The sequence below is a fragment of the Pundamilia nyererei genome, unplaced genomic scaffold, assembly GCF_000239375.1.
Source record: "Pundamilia nyererei isolate P.nyererei 1_Seehausen unplaced genomic scaffold, PunNye1.0 scaffold00043, whole genome shotgun sequence".
NCBI lineage: Eukaryota > Metazoa > Chordata > Actinopteri > Cichliformes > Cichlidae > Pundamilia > Pundamilia nyererei.
The window spans coordinates 3,197,322-3,220,965 of NW_005187444.1; the positions used below are offsets into that span (position 1 = coordinate 3,197,322).

The 23,644-nt window shown below is 39.0% G+C and overlaps 2 protein-coding genes across 10 annotated transcripts in view; both read right to left on the bottom strand.

Annotated features, from left to right (window-relative positions):
• kif21a (kinesin family member 21A) overlaps positions 1 to 18,747 on the bottom strand; it is a 56,254-nt gene extending 37,507 nt beyond the window's left edge. For 3 of the 4 annotated variants that reach the window (XM_013910426.1, XM_005731535.2, XM_013910425.1), the window contains exon 1: positions 18,298 to 18,747. In XM_013910426.1, coding sequence (XP_013765880.1) covers positions 18,298 to 18,341 — 44 coding nt within the window. In that variant the 5' untranslated portion in view covers positions 18,342 to 18,747. The remainder of the gene's footprint in view (positions 1 to 18,297) is intronic. The other variant, XM_005731537.2, reaches the window with a different exon arrangement.
• A 2,361-nt stretch (positions 18,748 to 21,108) lies between these two features.
• The window catches only part of LOC102200556 (proton myo-inositol cotransporter-like), an 8,955-nt gene continuing 6,419 nt past the window's right edge, over positions 21,109 to 23,644 (bottom strand). For 4 of the 6 annotated variants that reach the window (XM_005731538.1, XM_005731539.1, XM_005731540.1 and 1 more), the window contains exons 11-12: positions 22,793 to 22,965; positions 21,109 to 21,857 (exon numbers count right to left, since the gene is read on the bottom strand). In XM_005731538.1, coding sequence (XP_005731595.1) covers positions 21,765 to 21,857; positions 22,793 to 22,965 — 266 coding nt within the window. In that variant the 3' untranslated portion in view covers positions 21,109 to 21,764. Of the gene's footprint in view, positions 22,966 to 23,644 lie in introns of all 6 variants that reach the window. The other 2 variants (XM_005731542.1, XM_005731543.1) reach the window with 2 other exon arrangements.

The window sequence follows — 23,644 nt, forward strand, 5'->3', positions numbered from 1 at the left end:
ATATATATATACACGTTTCACATTATATGAGTAAGGCTCTACCAGACGTCTCCTTTTAACATGCTCATATTTTTCACTAAATAATTTCTGGGCTTATCAGTCAGGATCTGATGTTCTTATGTAAGGTTTCAGCTTCTACAACATAAAAAAAAACGAGTAATTTCAGTCTGTGTTCTGCGCATGTTCAATATGGACCAAAAGAGACACTTTTTCCAAGCGGTTCTTTAGACAAATTCTCTTCATGGGTTCAGCTCACGAACAAGCTTGGGAGAAAAGCACCTGACAGCAGGCTTGCCAGTCCTGAGTGGATAAGGGCCTTATTGTGCCTCCAAGTTCGAGGGAAAACAATACTGTGAAGGGACTACAGTGCAACCATTGTGTCCGCCTGTGTGACAGTGGATCCCAGCACTGACACCAACGCCACGGCTGCAGGATTACACGGCCAGATGGAGGCGAGGGAGGAGAGGTAATGTCCTGTAAGAAGGTCATGCAATGTTGGTGAATAATGAACAAAATGGTCACAGATGTGTACACAGGCAAAAGATGCTTCGCTTGCTGGGACGCTTTTTCATTTGACTGTTTTGATTAAAGCTTCTCAGGTTCTCAGATTTCTTACTGCATCAGTTTTCAGGCGACTGATTTTGTTTGTAGCCACAGAATTTTTTTGAGATCCTAGTGCTACGTTATCAGTGCATAGCACTGAAATACATGAAAAAAGACTTTAAAAAAAAAATCTGTGAGTACTCTGAATTTCAATAAGCTGCATGAAAAATGCTCCTTCTACAACCCACAGACCAAACAGCGTTTTTGTGGAAGAGTCCACAACAGTCAAGCCTGAGTGTGGTGCCTCAGATCAGTGTCACATTCACTGTTTTGTGACACGTGCCATTGTGTGTCTGCTGAGAGTGCACTGACGTGCAGAGGTATTTTGGGAACACCAAAAAAAGCCTCAGCAGACAGTTTTGGCTGCACTTTGTCTTCTCCTCTGGTCACCATTTGACGCAGTAGAGGAGGATCCATTGTACATCACAAACCCAAGCGGTTAAAACAGAACTGTCATGGATCCACATAGCAGGAGCAGCCGGAGCAGTGTGTGGCTTCAGGAGATTATGAGGTTCTGCTTTAACTGCACAGTTTGTCTGCACAGTACGTAGAAAGTAAATGAAATGTAGCCTGAAAGTTGCAAATCCTATTTACTCTACAGATATGTAATTGTCCCAGTTAGCCTAAGTGTAAATATGTTTTTAAAAATCTGCCTCAGAAGAGCAACTGAGATACAGAAGCTGGTGTTGCTGCATGTTATCCATGCTCAAAATACAAACCCTGTGTAAGCAAGAGTGCACCAGCTCATGCTACCTTTCAGAGTTAAAGCTCGTGCTCTATTGTATTCATGTCATGTTGCTGTCTTAATGCACAATATGTAATCCTAGTCAGAAAATCGATTAAATTCAGTGTCAAATTTACCGTATTTAACCAATTACATGTTTCCAAGGCCACACGGGGTGGGTGGGGGGTATCTTTGTTGCAGATAATTTAACTCACTAATTGGGTGTGTAATCCTGTCTCTCTGAATACCCTGCAGCACTGTCTCACACCTGGGAATCTGATGACATTTCCTAAATTAACTCTGCATTTCATCTGCGCCAGCAGGATTTCAGCATTAATATTATACACAGTTATGTTCAATTTTTTTTTCAGAATTATATTCAAACTTGTGTATTAGAACAAATAACTAGCCACCATCTTAGCAATAACAGGTAATTAAAACAAAAAAAGAGCTTTTTTGTTGTTTTGCTGCTTATAGTCCCAGATATACAGTATATTACTGTGATTGTGCTATTTTTGTGTAGGTGAATTTGACATTAAGAACTTATTAACCTTACTGCTTCAATAGGAGTTAAGAGGGTAGCTCTAGATTGTTTCTCATTAAACGCACTTAATCAAGAGATCAGCAAGTGTGACCTCTTCTGTGAAAGCAGATGTTTTGGCAGTTTGCTTGTGTGGAGCACTCAGTTGCATGTTATCACAAGACACCAGCAATGATCTTAAAGATGTTTCTGTTGCTGCCCATAAATCTGGGAATAGTTATTAAAGCCATTTCCACCAATCTGAAGTCTATTATTCTGCAGCAAGAAAGAGGATTTAAAAGCGGTAAATATTCAGGAGAGCTGTCCCAGGAAAATCATCATAAGCTCAGTGCTCACAGAATGACCAAAAACCCAAGAGCTCCAGATCAGATTCTTCAGACTTCAGTTAACATTTAAAATGTTAAAGTTGGAGAGAGTACAATTTACGAAAGACTGAACAAGTATTGCTTTTTTGGAAATATTGCTTGGAGAAAAGTCAGCTGCAGTTTGCAAAGCTGCACCTTAAACCCCAAGACTTTTGGAAATTTGTCCTTCGGATAAAAGACACCAAAGTGGAGATGTTTGACCATGATGCACAGCGGGACATTTAGAGAAAACCAAACACAGCACATCAGCACAAACACCTCATACCCACCAACATATCAAGCACAGTGGTAGAAGGGTGATGATTTGAACTTATTTTGTAGTCACATGTCCCCCAATCGTTGCGGTGACCACCAAGGTTTTTCAAAGGTCCAATTAAAAACCCAACTAAACTACTATAGACCTTGAGAGCTGAGCATAAAAGAATGCCTGCAGCTGAGATCTGAAGATATAAAGATGAGTGGCCCAAAAGGCCTCCACAGATAACAGACTGATAGTCTTACAGAAATTTACATCATATTATTGCTGCTAAAGGTCCTGCAAGCTACTGAATCACAGTCTGTATTTAGTTTTTCACACCATGCTTCTGCATTAATTTCTGAGGATATTTAATAGAAAAAAAATGTTGGACTAATAAATATACACTAAGCACTGATTACACATTCATCCTTTAAAAATATATAGGAGCGGACACTGGTTTGTGGAAGCTGCCATGTCACTCACCTAGACCACTGTCTTGAATACAGTGGCCAGGATGGGGACTGTCATTTTACCTAAACGTGTTTTATGTATGTGGCTTGAGATCAGCCACAAACATAAAAGTATGCCTTATAAGTTATTCTAATTCAAGGATCACATACAAATCACACTCTCTCTGGCAAACAGTTTGATTAAATTCTTAGATCATATGAGTTTATTTGGCAAGTATTAGACTTCAATATGACAGTTGGATCCACCTGAAAGACAGCTTCACTAACGTATAGTGAACTGTATGACTGAATGATTGCATTTATACTTCCACACATTCACACGCTGCCAGCATTCAGCTATGAATACTGGATCACGCCCAAACCTGCTACCACACCCCGAATCCCTGGAACTGCCACCAAATCACATTTTCACTGCTACTTAATAAATCATTAAAGGTGCAGCATATCACCTTTCTTTAAAAGGAGGGATGGAGTGCATAAATGTGTAATTGTCTGCCTGTGTAGGACTCCACAAAGTCATTTCACTTTCACCAAAACCTTAAGTTTTAATTTTGGCTGTCTGAAAAAAAAAAGTTTAAATGAGATAAATGATATTAAATTCATGCAATTCCTGGACAACTTTATGCAAGGATTAGCGGTCATTTGTAAATGGTCCCATTTCCTTTTAGTAATCTTATTTCTCAAATGCACACTCCATCTTAGTTTTTGAGGAAAAACACAGTAATCCTTAGTAATTCAAACACAGACAAAGGTCAAAGCTAAGATAAAACTAAAACACCCTCACAATGGTTGTTGTAGATGGGTGAGTGAACAGCCCAGAATTGTATATGGAGATTTGCTGAGGACAGCAGCGTAGCTGCTTCAGATGATGTCACCTGCAACTGGGCTCGTCAAAGCTTCCATGTCCTTCACAGAGGAGACAATTATGCCTGTGTGAATGGCTGGGAAAAGCAGGACGTGCAGAGGACAAAAGTGGTAGCGGGGGGGGGGCGACGACTGTCTTTGTCACACACTTTGATTGCTTCAAGCCGCTGCAGGCTGGTGGCTACATGCCTTCTTGTGGTTGTAAACAAAGTAATGAAGCACTGGTTAGTTTAACATTGATTGGCTTTGAGACAGTTTTCATTAGCTTCCTTTATCAGCTCTGAAATATCACTTCTGCACCACCAGGGTGGGGTTCACCTTCTCTAAGCAAGTTCAGAACTAGCCAGGCAAGTTGAAAATAACAGGAACACAAATTGAATTCCTTTGAAGCTCTTTGCTGTCATTTAGAATTACACTTGTATGTGTGTAGGCCTTTCTATGACAATAGCAAAAATCACCTGAACCCAAAGATTTAAAGCAAACCAGGTAATTCTCAAAATCTGCAAATGCACTACCTTTCATGCATTGTCTTGCTTTAGGTGGAGATGTGTGTAAAGCTCTTTGTTTCGTGCTTGTGCAGATTTATGTTACTTTCCTTCTACTTTATAGAAAAGGGTTTCATGGTGAAGCTCTTACCAAACCAGATATTTTGTACAATTCAAAAAGCCTACCAGCAATTTTAAAGTTCATCAGTTAACCGTTTCTATATTGTGTGTAAACTAAAAGATGATGATGCTGAAAACCTGTGTAGGCCTAACTTTTTGCACATGGACAGCTAAACAAATGAACCAATCCACAATGACGTTGTTATCAATTAAATCTTACCATTTGAGTTAGCTACAAGCATTTTCTCCGTGTAAACATGCTGCATGCTTGCAGAGGTTGCATATTATTACACTTACATGCAAGTAATCAACTCTGCAGTACAGGGATTAAAGCTAAAGCTCTGCTGGTTTGTGCAGGGAAATTGAGAGGCTGACTACACATTTAAAGATATTTTTAACGCAGCTGGAGCAGCAATTATATCTGGCCTTCACCAAAATTAAAAACCTGCGAGAGAGACTTCACTGCAAAAATGAGACATTGGTAGGCAGCAGTGGATGTTACATTCCATCTTTTTCACTTTATGCCTACTGTAGGCATGTTGGCTTACCACCTCAAATGAAGGAGGTGGTAACCAAACAAAGCATTTAAAGAAAACTACCGTAACAATGCACGATAAATGCTTGAAAAAGGTCCTGGGCAGCTTCTATTTGGAGAATCGTTTTAAAGAGTCCCACAGTACAATGAGAAAGTGCATTTTTACCATCAAAAAACTCCAGAAGTGCTTTCATGCTCTGCCCATTCAGCCTGACGGGACCACCTACAGCACCAGACAAAGAGCTGAGAGCAGCATCTACTTTAGACATAACACTAGGCCAGAGAGGAGGGGGAAAAAATATATATATATAAAAATGACACAATTAGGGCAGTTGTGTCATAAACCTTATATTTGGTGGTGGCCTAATAAATTTCTTGAGCACTGTAGACAGAGAAAATATTCTTGCCTAATTTCTTGGGCCGGTAGCAATTTAACCTCATCCTCAAGTCTTTGATGACTGCCACGAGATGCCGAGTCTCTTTCTGTTGCCCCTCCTCCTGGCATCTTTCGGTCGACCAGACCAGCATTATATCCTGCTGTGATCGGATTATGACTTTAATTCTTTGCCTCTATTACTGGTCACCATGGCAACCCCCACCACCCACTAGCCCTTTATTGTCATGCGTAGTCCAGAATGTATATGTGTGTGTATATATATAAATAACATTGCTAGTGATGGATTTGTGTCTTGCTGTAAGACTTTTTTGTATTTTTTTTATATATATATAGAGATATATAGATAGATATATAGATATATATAGATAGAGATAGATAGAGAGAGATCTCTATATCTCTCTCTATATATCTCTATCTCTATCTCTCTCTATATCTATCTATCTCTATATAAATTTTTTTATTTTTTTTTTGGATTAACAATTATACCTGTAATTGTTAATCCATCAGTATATGCAAGCTCTACATTTGAGTTTTCTTGATTTTGTGACACATTAGTTAAGTCCTATTCATCCTCACCACTGTAGCCCAAGCATGAGAAATACCAGTCTACCGACCACTGGGATCATTTTCCCTATTTCAACTTTTAAAACTCAGCCAAGCCCAAAGTAAGAAAGCATTAATTCCACAAGGAGCTGCTGATGGGGAATTAAGTGTATTTTATTATGGTGTGATGCATGAATTAGCCCAAAGCTAAGTTGAGACAAAAGGCTGGCTTCTGTTTAAATTTACTGGCCTGACTCCTACATTTTATCTAAATATGTTTATGAGGATAAAAACAGAAAATAATAAAATAAGGAATTTTCATTTTTCAAAAAACGTTACAATTATCGTACTACTGTAGTTCTCCCACAACCATCCACAATGGTGGAGGACTCCCTTGTCCTCCACCATGTTTCCAAAGTCATACCCACACACACTATACAGACATACTATAAAAAAGGCCCAACTATTTCCAATACAATCCACTGTGATGTAGTTCAAACAGGTAAAGTACTACCAGGTTTATCTTAGTACCATGTGCTTCACTGATACTTGCACACATGAAAAAATATTTACAAACTCTACATAAATGTATTCTTATACAGACCAGTTACATATCAGTCAGAGCAAATGAACATTCAATATAACAATTAGAAACAAGTTTTTAACACTTCTACGTACATCTTTTCTAGATTCAGTTTAAGTACTAATAGCTTTGGTAATCAGTAAAACACATTTCTCAATTTAGGAAAGGAAGGGATTTTTACAGATAAATGAAACTTGCCATCACAATAAAATCAGGCATAAGAAACACTTACAGAAGAAAGATTAAATCACAATGTAAGACAATTTTAACAAACACCAAACGCTTAGTATGTGAGCTTTTGATCTCTTCTAATGAAAACAAATTAGTTTCTTCATTTCATTATTTGGTTATTTAGGATCACAGATCTATTCAAAGAGAAGAAAGAGATGCTAATATGCGCACATCTCAATATGTTTGATGTTGAAATGATCATATGAATTCCAATAAAGAGTAAGTGCACATCCAACTTTTTTCACATTGTTTATTTAGAGGTAGGGCTGCACAAACCCTAAAGGAAGGGCAAGGTTCTCACAACCCGTGGAAAAGCCCTTAATTTTTTCCTAATCACTTCAACATAAACAAAGCTTATTTTGGCAACAGACTTCTCACCTCATGGTGCGACTTAATCCTGGAACAGGTAAAAGAGACTGGGCATGAGAATGATCACACCCCAGCTTCCAGCTTCACAAATCTTTTGCACAAATGCTAAAAACTTTAATAAAAGGATAGAATTGGATTGATTCTGGACTGAAATTATAGATAAATGCACAAACATACACAAACAATGCTTTTGATACTGCTGCAAATGCCATCTTAGGACTATGAGGAATAAAAAATATAAAGCTCTTTGCCATAGTGATTCACAAAACATACAACTGATCTAATTTTGAAATGTTTACGATATTTATAATGAAGCTGCTGGCTTGTGTCGATACACTTTTAAGCATGCTGTAAAGCAAGACAAAGCAAATTCACCACATACTTTGCACAAGGTCAGCACTTGCAAAAACAAGGCACACGCCCATGCCTCTGTCGGGGCACATTGACTGGTTTACAGTCTGCATGACGTGTGAAATCTGACCTTGCCCTGCTCCCAATTTTCCTTTATTATCATGATTCCTCTAATAAGGTTTTGGATATGTGTTGATATCCCACTCATTTTTCAGAAACCGTGCTTATGAAAACAAATGAGGGCATGCCAAATCCCTGTGGCATGCTGATAACGACTTTGCTGCTTCCTGCAGGTCAAGGGTCAGACAGCAGACTGCCCCATCGTAACCAGAGGGAAAGGTTAGGAAACAGAAGGCCTCAGCTAGGGATCATATGAATTAGTCAACATGGAAGGGAAAAGTGGTTCAGAGACCAGTGTTACTTTTGGAGAAATGCTGGCCATAGTGGTCCTTTGCTTTAACAGCTTATCTAGGTCTTAAAAAAGCACTGAGCAGCATTTGTTTTTAATTGCAATGTGTAAATATATTGTAAAGTAATTTAACTCTCAGTTCCATCTAACAACCTTTAGACTAATTTCAGTGAATTTCCAGCAAATTCTAGCCAAAGTTAGCCAAAGATTATGGAGAATTATGTTATACACATCACCGGCATCTAGCATAACACAGATTTTCCAAAAACTAATCACTGGTCCAAGGGCCAAGGCACAAAATCTTCAGTCACCTCTCCTCTCTGCTGATACTTTTTAATTGCTCCGTTCACACCTGCCACGACAGATCTTACTGAAGTGCAAAATGCGTCAAACTATATGTGGTGAGAGCATAGCCAGAGAAATGTTCCCTTTTAATTACTGCTTTAATTTAAAAAAAAAAAATGATGGCACAGGAGTAATTTTAAAGCCTCTTCTTCTAATCTGGTTGTCAGGCTTTATTTGTAGATATTCCGGTGTTGCTTTGAATGAGTCATCCTTTTCAGGACTGGAAACACTGACACAACAGACATGCTGAATCTAATACGAGGTGTCTAATTCAATGTGGATCATCACACACAGCAAATAAACTCTGACATCATTAATGTGGGTCTGGTTAAGTAATGACCGCAAACATCTCATAACAGATTCTAAAAAAGATAACTTACAATCAGAAGACGAAATTACGCTAATTAAATATTAAATATGGAATCTAAGGTCCATGCTCCAGAATCCAGGCCCATGTTATTGTTGCCATTGTTTGTACTGACAACATATCAGCATACAAGGAAAGCAGACAAGGATTCTACACATCACATTATTTTAATACGAGTCTGTTAAAACAGGTTTAAACACACAATAATTTTTTTGTATTTTTTGTTAAACAAAAACTTGTGATTAAAAATGTTTTACCCCCCCCCCCCAAAAATAAAAATAAAAATCTAAACATTTAAAACTCAAACGTTGAAATGAATGCTACACATGAATTAGAGCCACATAAATAAATAAAAAAACAAAACAATCATCACTGCACTCATAATTATGTCAAACATTTTAAATGTGTTTCAACAGGAAAATAACAAAAGCATGTACTTTACACTTGTTTTTACTTCACTACAAACATTTTAAATATCTTCAAAAATAAATAAAAACAAAATGAATATTTAAAAAATACAATATAATTCACTCAAAAGTAAAAACTGCCCAGAGAGTAAGCTAACTTGGTGAAAGTTTGTGCTCACAAAGTGCTTCTTGTTTTTAAATGCATGTGTTTTCTGCCCAGTGTTTGCCCCTTTTTTTTTATTAATGTGGCTGCAGGTCTATTTCTTTGTTTTCCTATATGCAACTTCCCAAACAACAACAAATAAATATTGCAGACATTGTTAAAAGCCTTTATGAAAACTGCTTTGTCTTTTTTGCAGTGCATAGAAGAAAAACAAAAGATATGATTTCGTCCAATTAACCAACAAAATAAGGAGAAAATGTACCCTGAGATAGCACACTCCTCTGTGATAGAGGCAGAGTTAGGCCTAGACTGCAGTGTCACTGAACCATGTGTTGTTGACATAGGAATCTCATTTCTGTGTCAAACATGGGTCAGCGACACAAAGGCTAGCCCTAAAAACTGTGTGTGTTACAGCCAGCCACCATCTGCAGTTTTCAGGCCAGATAGAAGATAACAGGTTAGGTAAACACACCATTCAAGACAGAGTGGAAGGCACTTTGACTCTGCACTTAACTATTTACAGCTCTCAAATACAAGACTTTATTTCACAGTGGGTGACCAATCAACACAAAGATTTAACAAAGGCATTGTCCACGTTTAGTGTTTAAATCTGCAGCAAAAAAAGTGAAAGACTAACACCTCATGAATATGCAGATTGAGTCAAACAGCTGCCATATGATGCCAGCAGGTGGTGGAACTTCATTTGCACTTTGGTGCCTTCAGCAGGATTTAATCCAAGGCTGCACTTTAGGTGCAAGACATCTAAACACAGGAGGGGTGTTTGACAAGCAAAGAAGCTGTTTTATTGTTCAAGTAACTGCCTGCTACTCCTCATCCAAATTGAAGATGTGATGCAGAGGTGAGCCACTACTCCTCCAGCAATTAGATATCATAACAGCTAGAATTTCAGTTTTTCAGTTTTTCGTTTTGCATTTTCATCTGCTGATGCATTTTTTTGCAATTAATCAGATAGGATAGAGTAAGGGTACATAATGACATCCTCAAAGGATTTAATGAAAATGTATAAAGCCAACGGTTATTTTTCAACAAATACTCATTCGAGTATCACGTATTTTGCTTCAAAGGCAACTATTTGTGGTATGTACTGGCATAGCTGATGACAGTTTGTTATCAAAATTGCTTCCAGCGAAAATAAAGACTATCCAATCCAAAGCTGAACAACGATTGATAATGTACCTTTGGACCATTGCAACACCCTCATTCCTTTCTTTTTCAGCGATTCTGTTATAGATTTGCTGTGTGTGGGATCACTGTCCTGTTGCATGAGCCAATTCTCATCAATAACTGTCAGTAGTTATAGGTATAAAGCAGAGTTCAGAGACTAAGTGTCCATGTCTAGTGGCTCCAAAACGAGACCAAATTACCACTCCTTCACCACAGACGGTATGAGGTCTTTGATAAGCTAATATGTGCCATGTTTGGCTTTCACCAAATGTGGTATTGTACGTTAAGGGCAAATAACCCTATCTTCAGTTGCAGTGTTGTAACCAAAGATAACACTGCGACCCAAATTCAATGCCATCACATTACTGCGGTGGAATACACAAACCTCACTTTGGTTTAGGTTAAAAAAAAACACCCCTGCTAAGCTGACATGTAAAGTGAAGTAAAACTGAAAATCACCATCCTTAATGTCTCTGTAACTATAATATTAAAACATGCGTCACACTTTTTAGATTAGAGAAAAAACAAACAAACATGAAGTGCCAGATGAATGGATTCCAGTGCTAACATAGTCATGGGTCCCTAACGTGGTGACTGCAAGCTAAACATGCATCTTCCATATCAGCACAGCAACATCTATACATTTCAACATAACCTTAAAACAAAATCTGATTCACAAATAAAAACAGATCACTTCATAGAAAAAACATCTGTCCCCATTAACTATAGAGAGTCTCTTGACATAAATAAGGTGGCAGCTTGCTATGCAAACAGAGCTATTTGTGACCGTCTGAGTCCTATTTGTGATTATGCAGGCAGTTGGATGATAGAAGTTAAGTTACATCCACATCCTATTTGTGGCTTCTGTTCTACATTTAGACTTCATTCATTTTTGGCTGAGTCCTTAACTGGACAGATCTGTACAGTGAACAGGAAAAGGCATACATATCAAGCAGTGGTACACTGCTGGTAAAATTAAAGGACTGGGAAAGAAAACTACCTAGGGGGGGAAAAAGGAGCAATGCAAAGTGCGCCAGAGCAAGACAGTGCCAACAACTGAGCCAATAACATTTTTCTAAGGGTGTGGTTTGCATGTAAGCTACTCTATGATTACATCCAATTTATTCTGTGTAACCATCTAATTTTTATGCTGTATAATGGAGGAGGAGAAGGAGAATTTGGGAAATCCGGTTCTTGTTTTAAAAAACAAACAAACAAAAAAAACATGTTGACATGTGGTGCATGCAGACTGCACAGCACAAGGCTCTTTGCATCGGTGCAGATGCATCTGGCAGAAATGTGCTGACTCCTGAGGTTGTGATATAGATAACTGAGGTCTTCCAGGAGTGCTGCGGCCAGTCAGGAATCTATTTTGAGGCAAGTTGAGCTTAAGTGTAGGCTATGCTTAGCATAGCCTTGGAATGAAAGAGCCTTCTGTCTAGAAGGAGGTCATGATGGCCAAACACTAGAAGTGTTATCTGGGCTACACTCAAATTAGTGTGATACAGGGCAGTCCGTCACCACGACAAAGTCAGTTACTAAAGATAATTTGACTTCCTGATATTGTGGTCCTGCTGCAGTGAGCATGTAAGGCCTGCTGTGGAACATTTCCTAACAAATACATAGAGCTATGTATTTTCAGTAAAATGTGCCTTAAAATCTAATTCTATGTCTTCAAACTGCTCGTTTCTCCAACCAAAATCCTAAGATATTCAATTTACAAACTTACAATACAAAACATTTACTGACATTTGTGAAGCTAAAATACTCAAATAGTTTTTTGACACAGCATACCAAATATATCACTTCTAGTTTGGAACTTGCAGAAGGCATTTTGTCATTATTTTTTGACATTGTAGATACTAACCAAGGACTATAATCTTAGTGAAGTGCAGCACTTTTAACAGTCTGTTATCACAGCACTTTATCACACAGGATTAAGTGCTTTGTGATAACCTAAATGGCACCACTATAAAGTCATGCAGGCTGTCAGCTCGAGTAATTTTTATACAGTAAGATCATGAAGTACAAATGATGAAGGTCACTTATGTTACATGATAATGAATTGAGTCTATCCAAAGCTTGCCTCTGTCTCTTGTTGGGATCACATACCTCTTCCCATCTAATGCTGCAGGCCAAGTAGGTGTTATTCATAGCGTAACTTGGCCAGTATTTACACATTTTGGCTACTGCTTAAAAAGACAAGAGACATGTGCAGAGATGTAATACAGTCCTATGAAAGCCTCCATCAAGCCCTTTCTTTAATAAAAGCATTTAAATAGAATGACAATGAAAAAGTGTGCGGAATCCACACAAGGCAAAAGAAGAACTCTTTGATCTAGACAGAGCCAAAAAAGTAAACCAGGTCCTCCAGACGGATATTAATCTCCTACAGTTGTTAATCTCAGCAATAAACACTATTCTTCCCTTGTTTGTGGAATACTGTGTAAATAACAAATTGAATCACATCACTGTACCAAGAAATACTATTTTCTATGACATGTGCCTGTTGTAAATGTTACTGACATTTTGTGTTTTGTTAAATCAAGTAATATGAAAAGGTTCTTGCTGTATTCCGTTTTCAGTTGAAAGTCAGAAATCCCGAGTTCTGAGTCGGAATCTTCCACTGGAATGCCTCCTCAACTCGGATTACCCACCAGACCCCAACTTCACATTCCAACATGGTAGCAGTGCACATAAACAATAGTAAAGCTTTAAATCTTGTAAGATGTAACACCACTATTGTGCATTTACTAATTACTAACCTATACACAGAGCACTGACCTGTGGATGTGCTGCAACTGTGTTTAAGTGAAGGGAAAAAGGTGATTGATGAATTTCTCCCTAGCAAGGTAGAAAACCTGTTTTGGGGGGTGGCTTTTTCCTACTATTAATACTGTTACTGCAACATGGTCACTTCAGGAGTGATGTCACTTGTATCTCCGACATCCAACTTCTGATGTAAACGGAGTGCAGCAATAAGTGTGCATCAGGACTGCTTCATTCAGTGATACAGCTCAATATTCGGCTTGCAATGGTTATTCAGCAACAGTAAAATATTGAGGCAAACTTTCATTTTGCCACCATTCTCAGTTTCTCAGTCTACTGAATAAGTTGTTTAGTAAAGTCATTTTTAACATTTTTGAAAATGAAAAAAAAACAACAACAACAACAAGACAAAAAAAAATGGCCATGAATAAATATTTCCCTCACACTTCCCTGAAGCCTGAGGCAGTGGCTTCGAATTGCTTTCTCTTTCTGAGTCGGTCTATTAATGCACAAGACAAATATACTGCCACTTTTGCTTAAAGTTAAGCTATTATTATAGTTATAGCAGAGGATCAATTCTAGTTTTATATGTATCACAGTTCATACCCTTTTATGATCTTACAAATGGGAGAAATGTAGGTGATACTTTTGGTTTAAAATTTTAATAAACACATTGTCAAACTGGTTTTTAATCATCTGCAGAATAAAATAAATAAATTTAATTTCAAGATGAAATTAAAATGTTTGTACAGGCTCCCTCATAAATTTTAAAGTTCAATTTAAAGTTTTAGGTAATAGCTTTCAGAGCTCATCATGGTCAGATGGTTTCCTATTTTTTTTTTTACTTTTAAATCTGTACGTAATTACAGTGTCTCTGAGGTGAACTGATTAATGCTGTTCATAGAACCTCAGACCAGGTTAGAGACGGAGGGAAATTGTGCTTTTGAGATTGTAGCTCAAAAGCTATAAAACTTCCATTGGACTTAAGATCTGTACTGATCACCCAGTCCCAGGGTTAACATTTGAAACTGAACAAAAAAAAAGTTACACTGGACAATTTACTAGAATGGGAGAAAAAAAGAACGCAGGTAAAGACCAACACACTCTTAAACCCACACACAAACACATCTAAACGACTGTGGGTCAACAGCTACATCCTGACAGACTCTCACAGTTCAGTGGATGTGAACAAAGCGCGAGGTCTGCAGAGGCTTTAAACTGAGGGGCTGTGTTTAGTTGGTGCTGCCATGGGCGACGAACACGAATCTAAATGTCCTGAGCACCAACTGGTCCTCTGCCAGTAACCTACTGGCCCTGCCCTTGTTACAGTGTCCAAAACCTGTTAAAACTTCACTCAAAAAATTCATGTCTTTGCACTTCAACTATAAACTTTTGGACAGATAAACCTTTAGCTTTTATGTAGCATACAAAAACATGAGTTGCTTTTAAACACAGAAAATAGGTATGTTAAGGTTAGCCAACTAATGCTTCAGCTAACTGTTTAACAACAGACACAAATTGATATTTTACATGTAGCTACATGCTTTTCCCCCTTTGTTTTTTTTTTTACAATTTTTCGACTGAGCCCTTTTCCCCCCTCTCCGATGAAAGACACTAATCTCTATTTGCATTGTAAACCTCGGCTCACACAGCTTTTGTCAGCTGAGCTGAAGCCCATTCTGGTCAATAATATAAGATATCTGCTCTAATCATGCAGCTCATTTTAACAAGATTGTTCCACCACAGGTAGTCCTGTCTCTACAGCTGGCTTGTGAGCCACAACCTGAGGCTTAGCCTTACCCACTTATACCAGTTGCTGCATGCCTACACTTGATTACATTAAAGCATGGCTGTAACTTAAGTCTTAAGAGGTTTAGGGACCCATTTAATTTCATTATCGTCATTGTTATGGCCTTCAGCTGAGCATCAGAGACAACAAGTCTTTACAGGGGAAATGAGGAGGTACATTTCAAGGTGAGATGTGGCATGGCTTTTTATTTTGCAAGCTCCTCCACTTTATGTTATTAAGTGGTTAATGCACAAGCTAAGCTCTTACTGCAGATATAAACAAAGTCAAAGATACTTCTCTCTCACTTTGATCCCCAGTGCTAAGCTGTCAGCACATTAAAAACAATGATTCTGCTACATACACTAATAACAACCACAGCAGGCAGGTTCAGCAAGTCCTCACTGCAAGCCTTTCGGCCCCTCCCATCAATGCACACCTACCATTTAAAACAGACTGTTATGACATAATGGGCTGTTCAAATAAACCAGGTACAGTACAATTAATATAATGTAGTCAGGGAGGGATACGACTGTGCAACCGTTTCACAATACACCCTCTACTGCCACCATTTTTCTGCACGAGTAAACACTGACAAGCAAATGTTCTCGGCTTTGAGTTCCTTTGTAGAAGTCTGACAGAGCAAGATGGCCTTTTTTATATAAACAAAGTTTTGGCCTTAAACTGTTAAATTACCTTAAGAAGTCCTTTTAGTCCTTAAAACCAACCCTGTATAAAACAGAACCATGAAATCTGTTGGTCTGCAAGATGAGTTCAGCTATTTTTCCATGATGTCTACATATGAGGCGTTTTTGTTGACACACACCTAACCAAATATCCATAGGCTTGTTGGGTTTAGCAGAGAGAAACAACAAAAACGAAACCGTCATGCCCAATTTGAAGCATCTATGCACATGCACATGTCAATAGAAAACCCATTACAGATGAAAACTGATCTTCAGTAAAACTCTGTGGTAACAGAATTACATTTAGAGGCATCATTATGAGAAAGCTCAATTATGCTTTTCAGGGTACATTTACCAAATAACCAGTCTCACATATGGCAAACTGAAGTACAGTTTACTAAGATCAGAGCTGTAATTTTAGCTGGTGGAACCACAACACAAAACATTCACCTCTTCCTAAGTGAATGGTTGTCTACACTTTCACTGCAATTTGCATGCTCCTATAGCGACTCTCTCTGACAATGCAAATCATTTTAAAAATACACTTGCATCCAATTTGGACAGGCGTGCGTTTTACTTTCATATGAAACTGGCATATCATAATTCTGCTACCTTACACTCATGTATGAGGTGTGAATCAATATGAATTATTACATTAGACAGGTGATTTTTTGTAATCAGATACGTTGACTTCATGTGTACGCTAATAGGAGAAAGGGTTTTCTATTCTATGTAGACCCCCTCCATTTCATCTTGTGGGGTAATTTATTGTCATCATCAAAGTAGATTATGGTTCGGATAACAATTTGGCAAAAAAAAACAGTCGCTACTTTATGATTTGTGATGGTGATAATTAACTGAAAGAGTGTAGGGTGAACAGAAGTTAACCAACTTGCAGAGAAGAATATTAAACACTCTTAAGAGGTAAAATAGTGTTCAGCGGAAAAAAGCTAATCAGATTTAAAAGAAATGCATTATTAAAATTGATTAATGATGACCATTACCTCCACTGACCTTTGACCTAACTGACGCGCACACAACTGACACCACAGTTCGTTCATTCCTAGATGCATATTTCCGGACTTTTGATTTCTTCAGGACTGTTTGGATATTGCATCACACAGTCTCACAACGTATCACTGTATAACCCTACCGTCATTATAGTGGTAGCATTATAGGAGCTGCTCCATTCCTAACCTTACATCCCTGTAAACATCAAAGGTAATCAAAACATTTCTAAAACTCTTAACAAAAACCCAAAGTGCCTGCAGCAAAACAACACTACAAATCACACCACAGAATCGAGACAAACAGCAAAACTTTACAGTAAGGCAGCGCAGGGCCGTTATATTACTTAGTGCAACCAACTGTGCAGCCCCAGAGGGACAAACAGGAAAGCCCCAGCAGAGTAGACTCCAGGTGGGGAGAGACAACTGACCGCATTACAGGCTCCACAGGGGAGAAGTGGCACTCGATCCCCTTAGACTGGGACGGCGACATGCTGCTTGTTCTGGGAACTGTTTTGTAATTAACTGGGCAGGTCCAGGCAGTTGCCCGTTTTGCTTTCATCCTTCCATTAAAACCACTAAATGTCTTTCTTTGCAAAGGCAAATTTTTCAGGGAGTTATTTGGCAACAAATAACAGGCGGTACAAAACAGAACATCTCCAGAATAACTAGTTTCTGTTGGAAAATGTCCCACCATAAAAACTGTGTTCGAAACCAACACTTGAGACCAATTCAACCCCTGTTTTACATGCAGTAGCAACAGCATAAAATAAATTATTCCCCTCATAAATGGGATACTGGGGAATGGTATCCGGAAGCTCATCACAAATAATGACGAGGCACTTGTGTCTTTAAGGTTGAACAAGGAACACAGGCGAGCAGCTGAATATGAGGATACCAAAAAAAAAGAAAACACAGATATGAGAAACTATACTGCCATTATGAGTCATTTTTATAATTACTATGGATACGGACAGACTGGAGGGGAGAGAAAGAGATTGGTTTCCCCATTATGTCACTGCCACTTCACCATCTGGGTGTGAGCGGCCTTCTTCAGCATGAATACAGCCGCCCACATCAAGTGCATGAAATTAGAGGTGAAGCAGCCTGTCCGTTTGGTGAATTGATTGGAACAGTACTGAATCGCTGAGAGCCGTGACTGAGCTGTCCACTGAATGTCTACAAACAAAGAGCAGACTTGACAGCATTATAGGCCCACTGCCCTTTTCCTTGGAACCTGACTGTCAGTGAAGCTCTTCTTTCATCGATCCACTGTCTCTGCAGGAGGCTTTGATGAGACGCCAGACCGTTGGACGAAGACAGGCCGACTGGCTCTCTCCCACCTTCTCCATCTGTTTCCTTTTCTATGATAGAGAGAGCCGCTGCAAAAAGATATCGTCACTCCTCCCAGCATGCACGCTACAGAGGATGGCCCGTGAATGTGTGCGCGCGTGCGCGTACCTGTGCAATGGGCGTGATGCTCTATGTTTGTGAGGCCCCAACACAAAACCTGCTCATTCAAACTGAGGTGAGAAACAATTGCGCCGCAAACATGTCCTGAAAGCCGGTAACAGCAACGTCACGACGCGGAATATTTTCCAGGTCAAAGAGTGTTTGGCGAACACAAGATGATGCTGATGACCTGCAGGTGTTTGCGAGGCCCGCTGCACTGACTGACAGGTGGCACCGGGCAATTAATGTTGCTACGCATTTGGGAGTTAATGGAAACATTTAAATAGTCTTTAGCGCCTTACCTCAATGCCACACGGACAGAGCTTTCATCCTGTCCCGTTGTCATGATTCCTTATGCAACAGCAGGTAGAAGAAAAAATAATAATAGTGCGGATTTATCTGCGTTGGCTACTAGCCCCGGCACAAAAAAAAGGAGTGCGCACTATACTCCCGCTGGCGAGCGGATCACCTCGACTTCAGCGCCGCCATTAAAAAAATAAAATAAAACCCACAACAACCTATCTTAACGGTGTTTAAACCATGATATCGGGGAAGAGCCGCGGTGGTGTGCCCGCGTGCTGCGTCTACGTACGCTGCATCTCTGCGCAACTTGGCCCTGATGCTCCGACTCGAGCCCGTCTGCACACTGCCACTCCGGCTGCTGGTGAGCCAATGGCGCGCGCGTACGCGTTCATTGGTTCAAACACACTCGCACATGTGCGCGCGCCCCTCCGTGCCTCGCCGTTCCTCTCTCCGCTCCGTTTAGACACTGGGAGGGATCCGCAGTGCGTCAGCAAGCCACGCCCTCTCCGGGGAGTGAGGCGATAGTAAGAATCACTGTATTATTTTTCCCCCCAGTATATTGGAGGAGTACCAAAATCTGCATTTCCACATTAATAAAAAGCGCTCGTGACACAGTCCAGAATGAATCTGTAGCCAAAAATGTACATTTTCCAGACAGTTATCATCGTTTTATGATAGAAAATGTTGGGACAATATTAATTTAATTTTAAAACATTTTTTTTCTGTGCGTCTTAGAGAAATCACAGCACCATGAACCGCTTTACAGCATCAACCATTTGGCTTTCAGGCATGAAGTCATGTCAGCAACGGCAGAGAATCTACCAGCAGCCTTCTGATAGCAGTAACCTTGGACTACCACAAGCTTCTTTTACACAAATGAAAGTTTCGATAGCTTAGCAGGTAGATAGTTGGACTTTCATGTGACTACAAAAGATGGGCAAACACGAGTCTCTATAAGAAATCCTAAATGACATCAGTACATATTTCGAATTCAATTTAATACCATATCAAAACGTTTGTTTTAAGCAATTTTACAACATCATTTAAATTGCCAAATAAATAAATGGCAATATTCTATTGTTTATTATTTAATATACTCTGTAATCATCCCATTAAAAAAAAGCAATCATTTAGTTTACAGATAACAAATATATGAATCCATGTTCCCAGTAGCAATAAATAAAAAAAGTCACTAAAATTGCACTGGCAGATAATCTATTTTTAAGCTCACATATAAAATAAAGGGTTTTTTGTTGTTTTTCTTTTGCTCCCTGCTAACGTTCATCGCGACTATTTATTCTCTTTAGTTGTTTTTTACTGCCATCTTGTGGATTGGATAATCACAGTGCCACACGAAGGAACTGTAGGGGCCAACACTGCATTTATGTTTCTTAGAAAGAGTGGAACACATCTGGTCACAATGGAAATCAAATCCTACGACTGCACAGAAATAACTGACCTGATGTGTAATTTGCACCCCTTCTTTAATTTAAACATAACCTGACGTCTACAGAGCCAAAACTGTGACTCAGCAAACCTTAAGACCAGGTCAGGATTCGATATCCCGTGGCTGCATTGTTAGATTTTGGATCATATGCAAGTCTTTTTTTTCATACATTTTTATTTTTTCTACAGTGTCAGATTGTTTACAAAAACTCATCCTAATGAATTTAATGCCACCTTCCCACCCCACAAACACCTGTAAAAGTATTATATAGTTACTCTATTACATATTTTATATTTATATATTTACAAGTTCTTTAATTGAAATAAACTTCCCATCTTATCTACAACATGTTCTAGTTTTTATCCCTTTCTCATGCCATAACGAAAAATTGTCTTTACACGACCAAAATCTGGATTGTTCCAAATGTTTTAGTTTACCTGGGATAAGTGAAGACTTTTAACACAACCAATTAAATACAAAACATCCTGAATGTTCATCACCTGGTTTGCCACAAAACAGAAATGACCCAGTGACTACTGATTTTTTCCATCAACTCAACATTTACCAGCAGTTTCAAGATCAGGGTCTCCTTGTGACCAAAAACACCAAAACACCATCCCAACTTTGCATTAAGTATTTCACCTAAAAATGGGCTAGAAATCAACCACTGTAATTATGTTAAAAATCATATGTGATTCTCCTTTGCCAACATTAAAGTGGCCTGAGATTTAAAGCAGGAGTGCACACACACTTTAAGACTGTGGGTGCCGGTTTAGTTCACTGGGATGAGCAGGGGACCATATGACATAATGCAACGTGTACACTAATGTCAAATGGACTCTGAACAGTGCAAAGATCACTCACAACAGTAATAAAAACTATAAACTATATAAAACCGTACAAGAAACACAAAAAAAGACCAAAGCTGCCTTTCCCCACTCTCCCAAATTACACAGAGCACATTCATGTGGATGTGGACAGTCAGAAGGATCTTTTATATTATTAGCTTTAACTATGTAGGTCCTCTAGAGTGGGTAGGGGGCATCCCATGGTTTTCTGGGCCACCCTCGGGAGCGCCTTGTTTTGTGCCACTGTACAAGAGGAAAAACCACACACAGAAGTAATATATTAAAATACTCTGTGGAGCAGCAGTAGGACACCAACAGCCTCTGGGAGATGTTCTTCCTCAGGATCTTTGGGAAAGTCTCTGTTATTCTTTGTTTCAGTGTTGTGAGCACTTCAACAATTTTTCATGCCGTCTTAGACTCTTAGAAATGATGTCATGTTACCATCTTCAATTACATTTGAGCAACACTCAAATGACCTTTTCACACAAAAACTGACTGACTTCACAGATCAGGCTCTTTTGACAAGTTTATTTATCAAATATGACATTGGTGAAAAGAAAACAAAACACACATATATTGTAACTTTGCAAACAGTTAACTTTTCATATACAAAATGCTGATCCATTTATCCATAAAATTCATTTATGGCCTTTTAACCTGAAATGCTTTCCCCTCGAAGCTGTCAAGACAATCAGCTCTGTTCACCTGAGGAAAAACTCTGTCTCATATAAAGGTGGTAGTGTCATGAGTCTATTCTTTTCCCCCAGCACAAGAGGGAAATCCATTCATTTCAAACAAAAGCAGAATGGACCTGTAACTACAGATCACGTAGTTTTAGGTATCAAGCACTTTCATGTTTCCATGTGGAGGTTTTGTACAATTTCCAAATACATTTTAGCCTGTGCTTGATGTACAAAAAAAATAAGGCCGCATGAAAAATATTTAATGAAAAATCAATATTTGTAAACGCCAGCAGTGCCAATAAAGCAAACTGGTACTTATCAAAGTATCCCAGTGTAAAAAGGACATTCTGTACAAAAGCCCTCTGAGGGACGTTGTTCTTGGTCACCATTATCTCAGCTGCAACAACAAAGATATGAAATTGAACATTTTGAACATCAAAAAGGCATTTTTCTTTGTACAGTAACATAACATCAAAGTTTGTAGCACTTTAATACCTCGATGCATTACTTACAGTTATATAGGCTATGGCACTGTCTGACTCCACGGCTCCATAGTTTGCTTGGCTGAATTCCAAATCATGCTAAAAAAACAACAACTTGCTATAGCAATCTGGCACGTAGGAAACATTTTATTTATCACTTTATTTTATTATTTATTGAAAAAAATAAAAGACTTTAAAGTGCAAACTCACCCACTTTCTAGTTGACAACAGAAACACGTGATTAGTATTTTTGACACCAGCTTTGATTGGAGGACTAACCCCATGTTAATGATTTCGAAAAGATGTGCAAACGTCCAAGTATGGCAGAAATCAGTGAAAGCAGTTTCACACATCTTCAAATTCTCAAATCCTTATCATTTCACCACAATCAGATTTCTGCCCGTATCTCGTTTTTGTAGTTTATAAAAGATGGATGGTCAGACGGAAATCACGCAACTTAATGGAATTAAATATGTGAGGGTAAACGATGAGTCAGCAACCAACTGTGTGGTTAAAACAACAACAAAAGGCTTGTTTCTAAAAGGTTTCTCAACAAGAAAATGGAAATATTTCACTCATTTTCATTGTGGTCTGATCAGTTTGTAAAACAAGGATTTTCTGATCCCAGCAACACTGTCACAGATTAACTGTGCCCACAGCAATACTGCGTAGACACCAGTCAGTATTCCCTTTTTATTAGTGCATAAATGACGATGAGAAATAAGGAGGATATTCAAAAGTAAGAAATGCAAAGCAACACGATTTCCAGGTGAGATAAAGGCAGAACTAAAAAGAAATTTGAAAAAGTTGCTTAAATGAAAGAAAGCACCAGTTAAAGTCAACCCCAGGGGAGCTCTAGCCTGCGTTTGGTCCCATTCGATCACACCCACCAGAGGGAACCGTGAATACCTTTTCCTCCCCGCAAGAGCAGCCATCCCAGGAAAACCAAAGGACAGAGTGGAAAGCAAAATCATCCCAGTCTACTCTACATCTGAGGCGTCGTTGTCAGAGGGGAGGTAGTTGCTGCCTTTTACCCGGATGTATTGGACATGACGATTGCTGTTGGGTGAAGGCTCTCCACAGGAGCAGAGCTGACCTGCGAACAGGTTCTCGATCTCTTCCAGCTGTAGGCCCTTTGTCTCTGGGAGGCAGCCCAGTACAAAGATGAGACCCAGCATGGCCAGGCCCGTGTACAAGAAGAACGCACCTGGAATACAGGGATTTTGGAAATTAGGCTCAAAACTATGAAGTTCTTGGCTGTAAATTAAACTTGATAAAGTTGTGTGAATTGTTCATTTAAATGGGAAAAAACACCTAATAAACAAATTCAATTCCTCTAAATAACCTTAAAATAACCTTAAAAAGCTATGCACACTGCTCAGAAAACTTAAACACAGCATCAAGTTAAGCTTGCAGGATATTGATGTGGTCAGTTAAGTAGCAGAGGGGGTTATTCATCAGTTTCAGCTTCTTTGGGCTTAATAAAATTAACATCAGGTGCACTAGAGGGGCAACAATGAGACTACCCCCAAAACAGGAATGGTTTTACAAGTAGAGACCACTGACATTTTCCCTCCTCATCTTTTCTGACTGTTTTTTCACTTGTTTTGCATTTGGCCAGGGTCAGCATCACTACTGGCAGCATGAGATCATATCTGGACTCTATTGAGGTTGCAAGAGGTAGTCTAGCTCCTCTAGGATGGCAAATCAATACGTGCTAATGCGGAAGGTTTGCTGTGTCTCACAGCAGTCTCGAGAGCACAGAGGAGATTCCAGGAGTCAGGCAGTTACTCTAAAAGAGCTGGACAAGGCTGAGAAGGTCCTTCAGTAGGACCCATCAGCAGGACCACTATTTGTTCCTGGCAGGATGGAAACTGCCAGAGCTA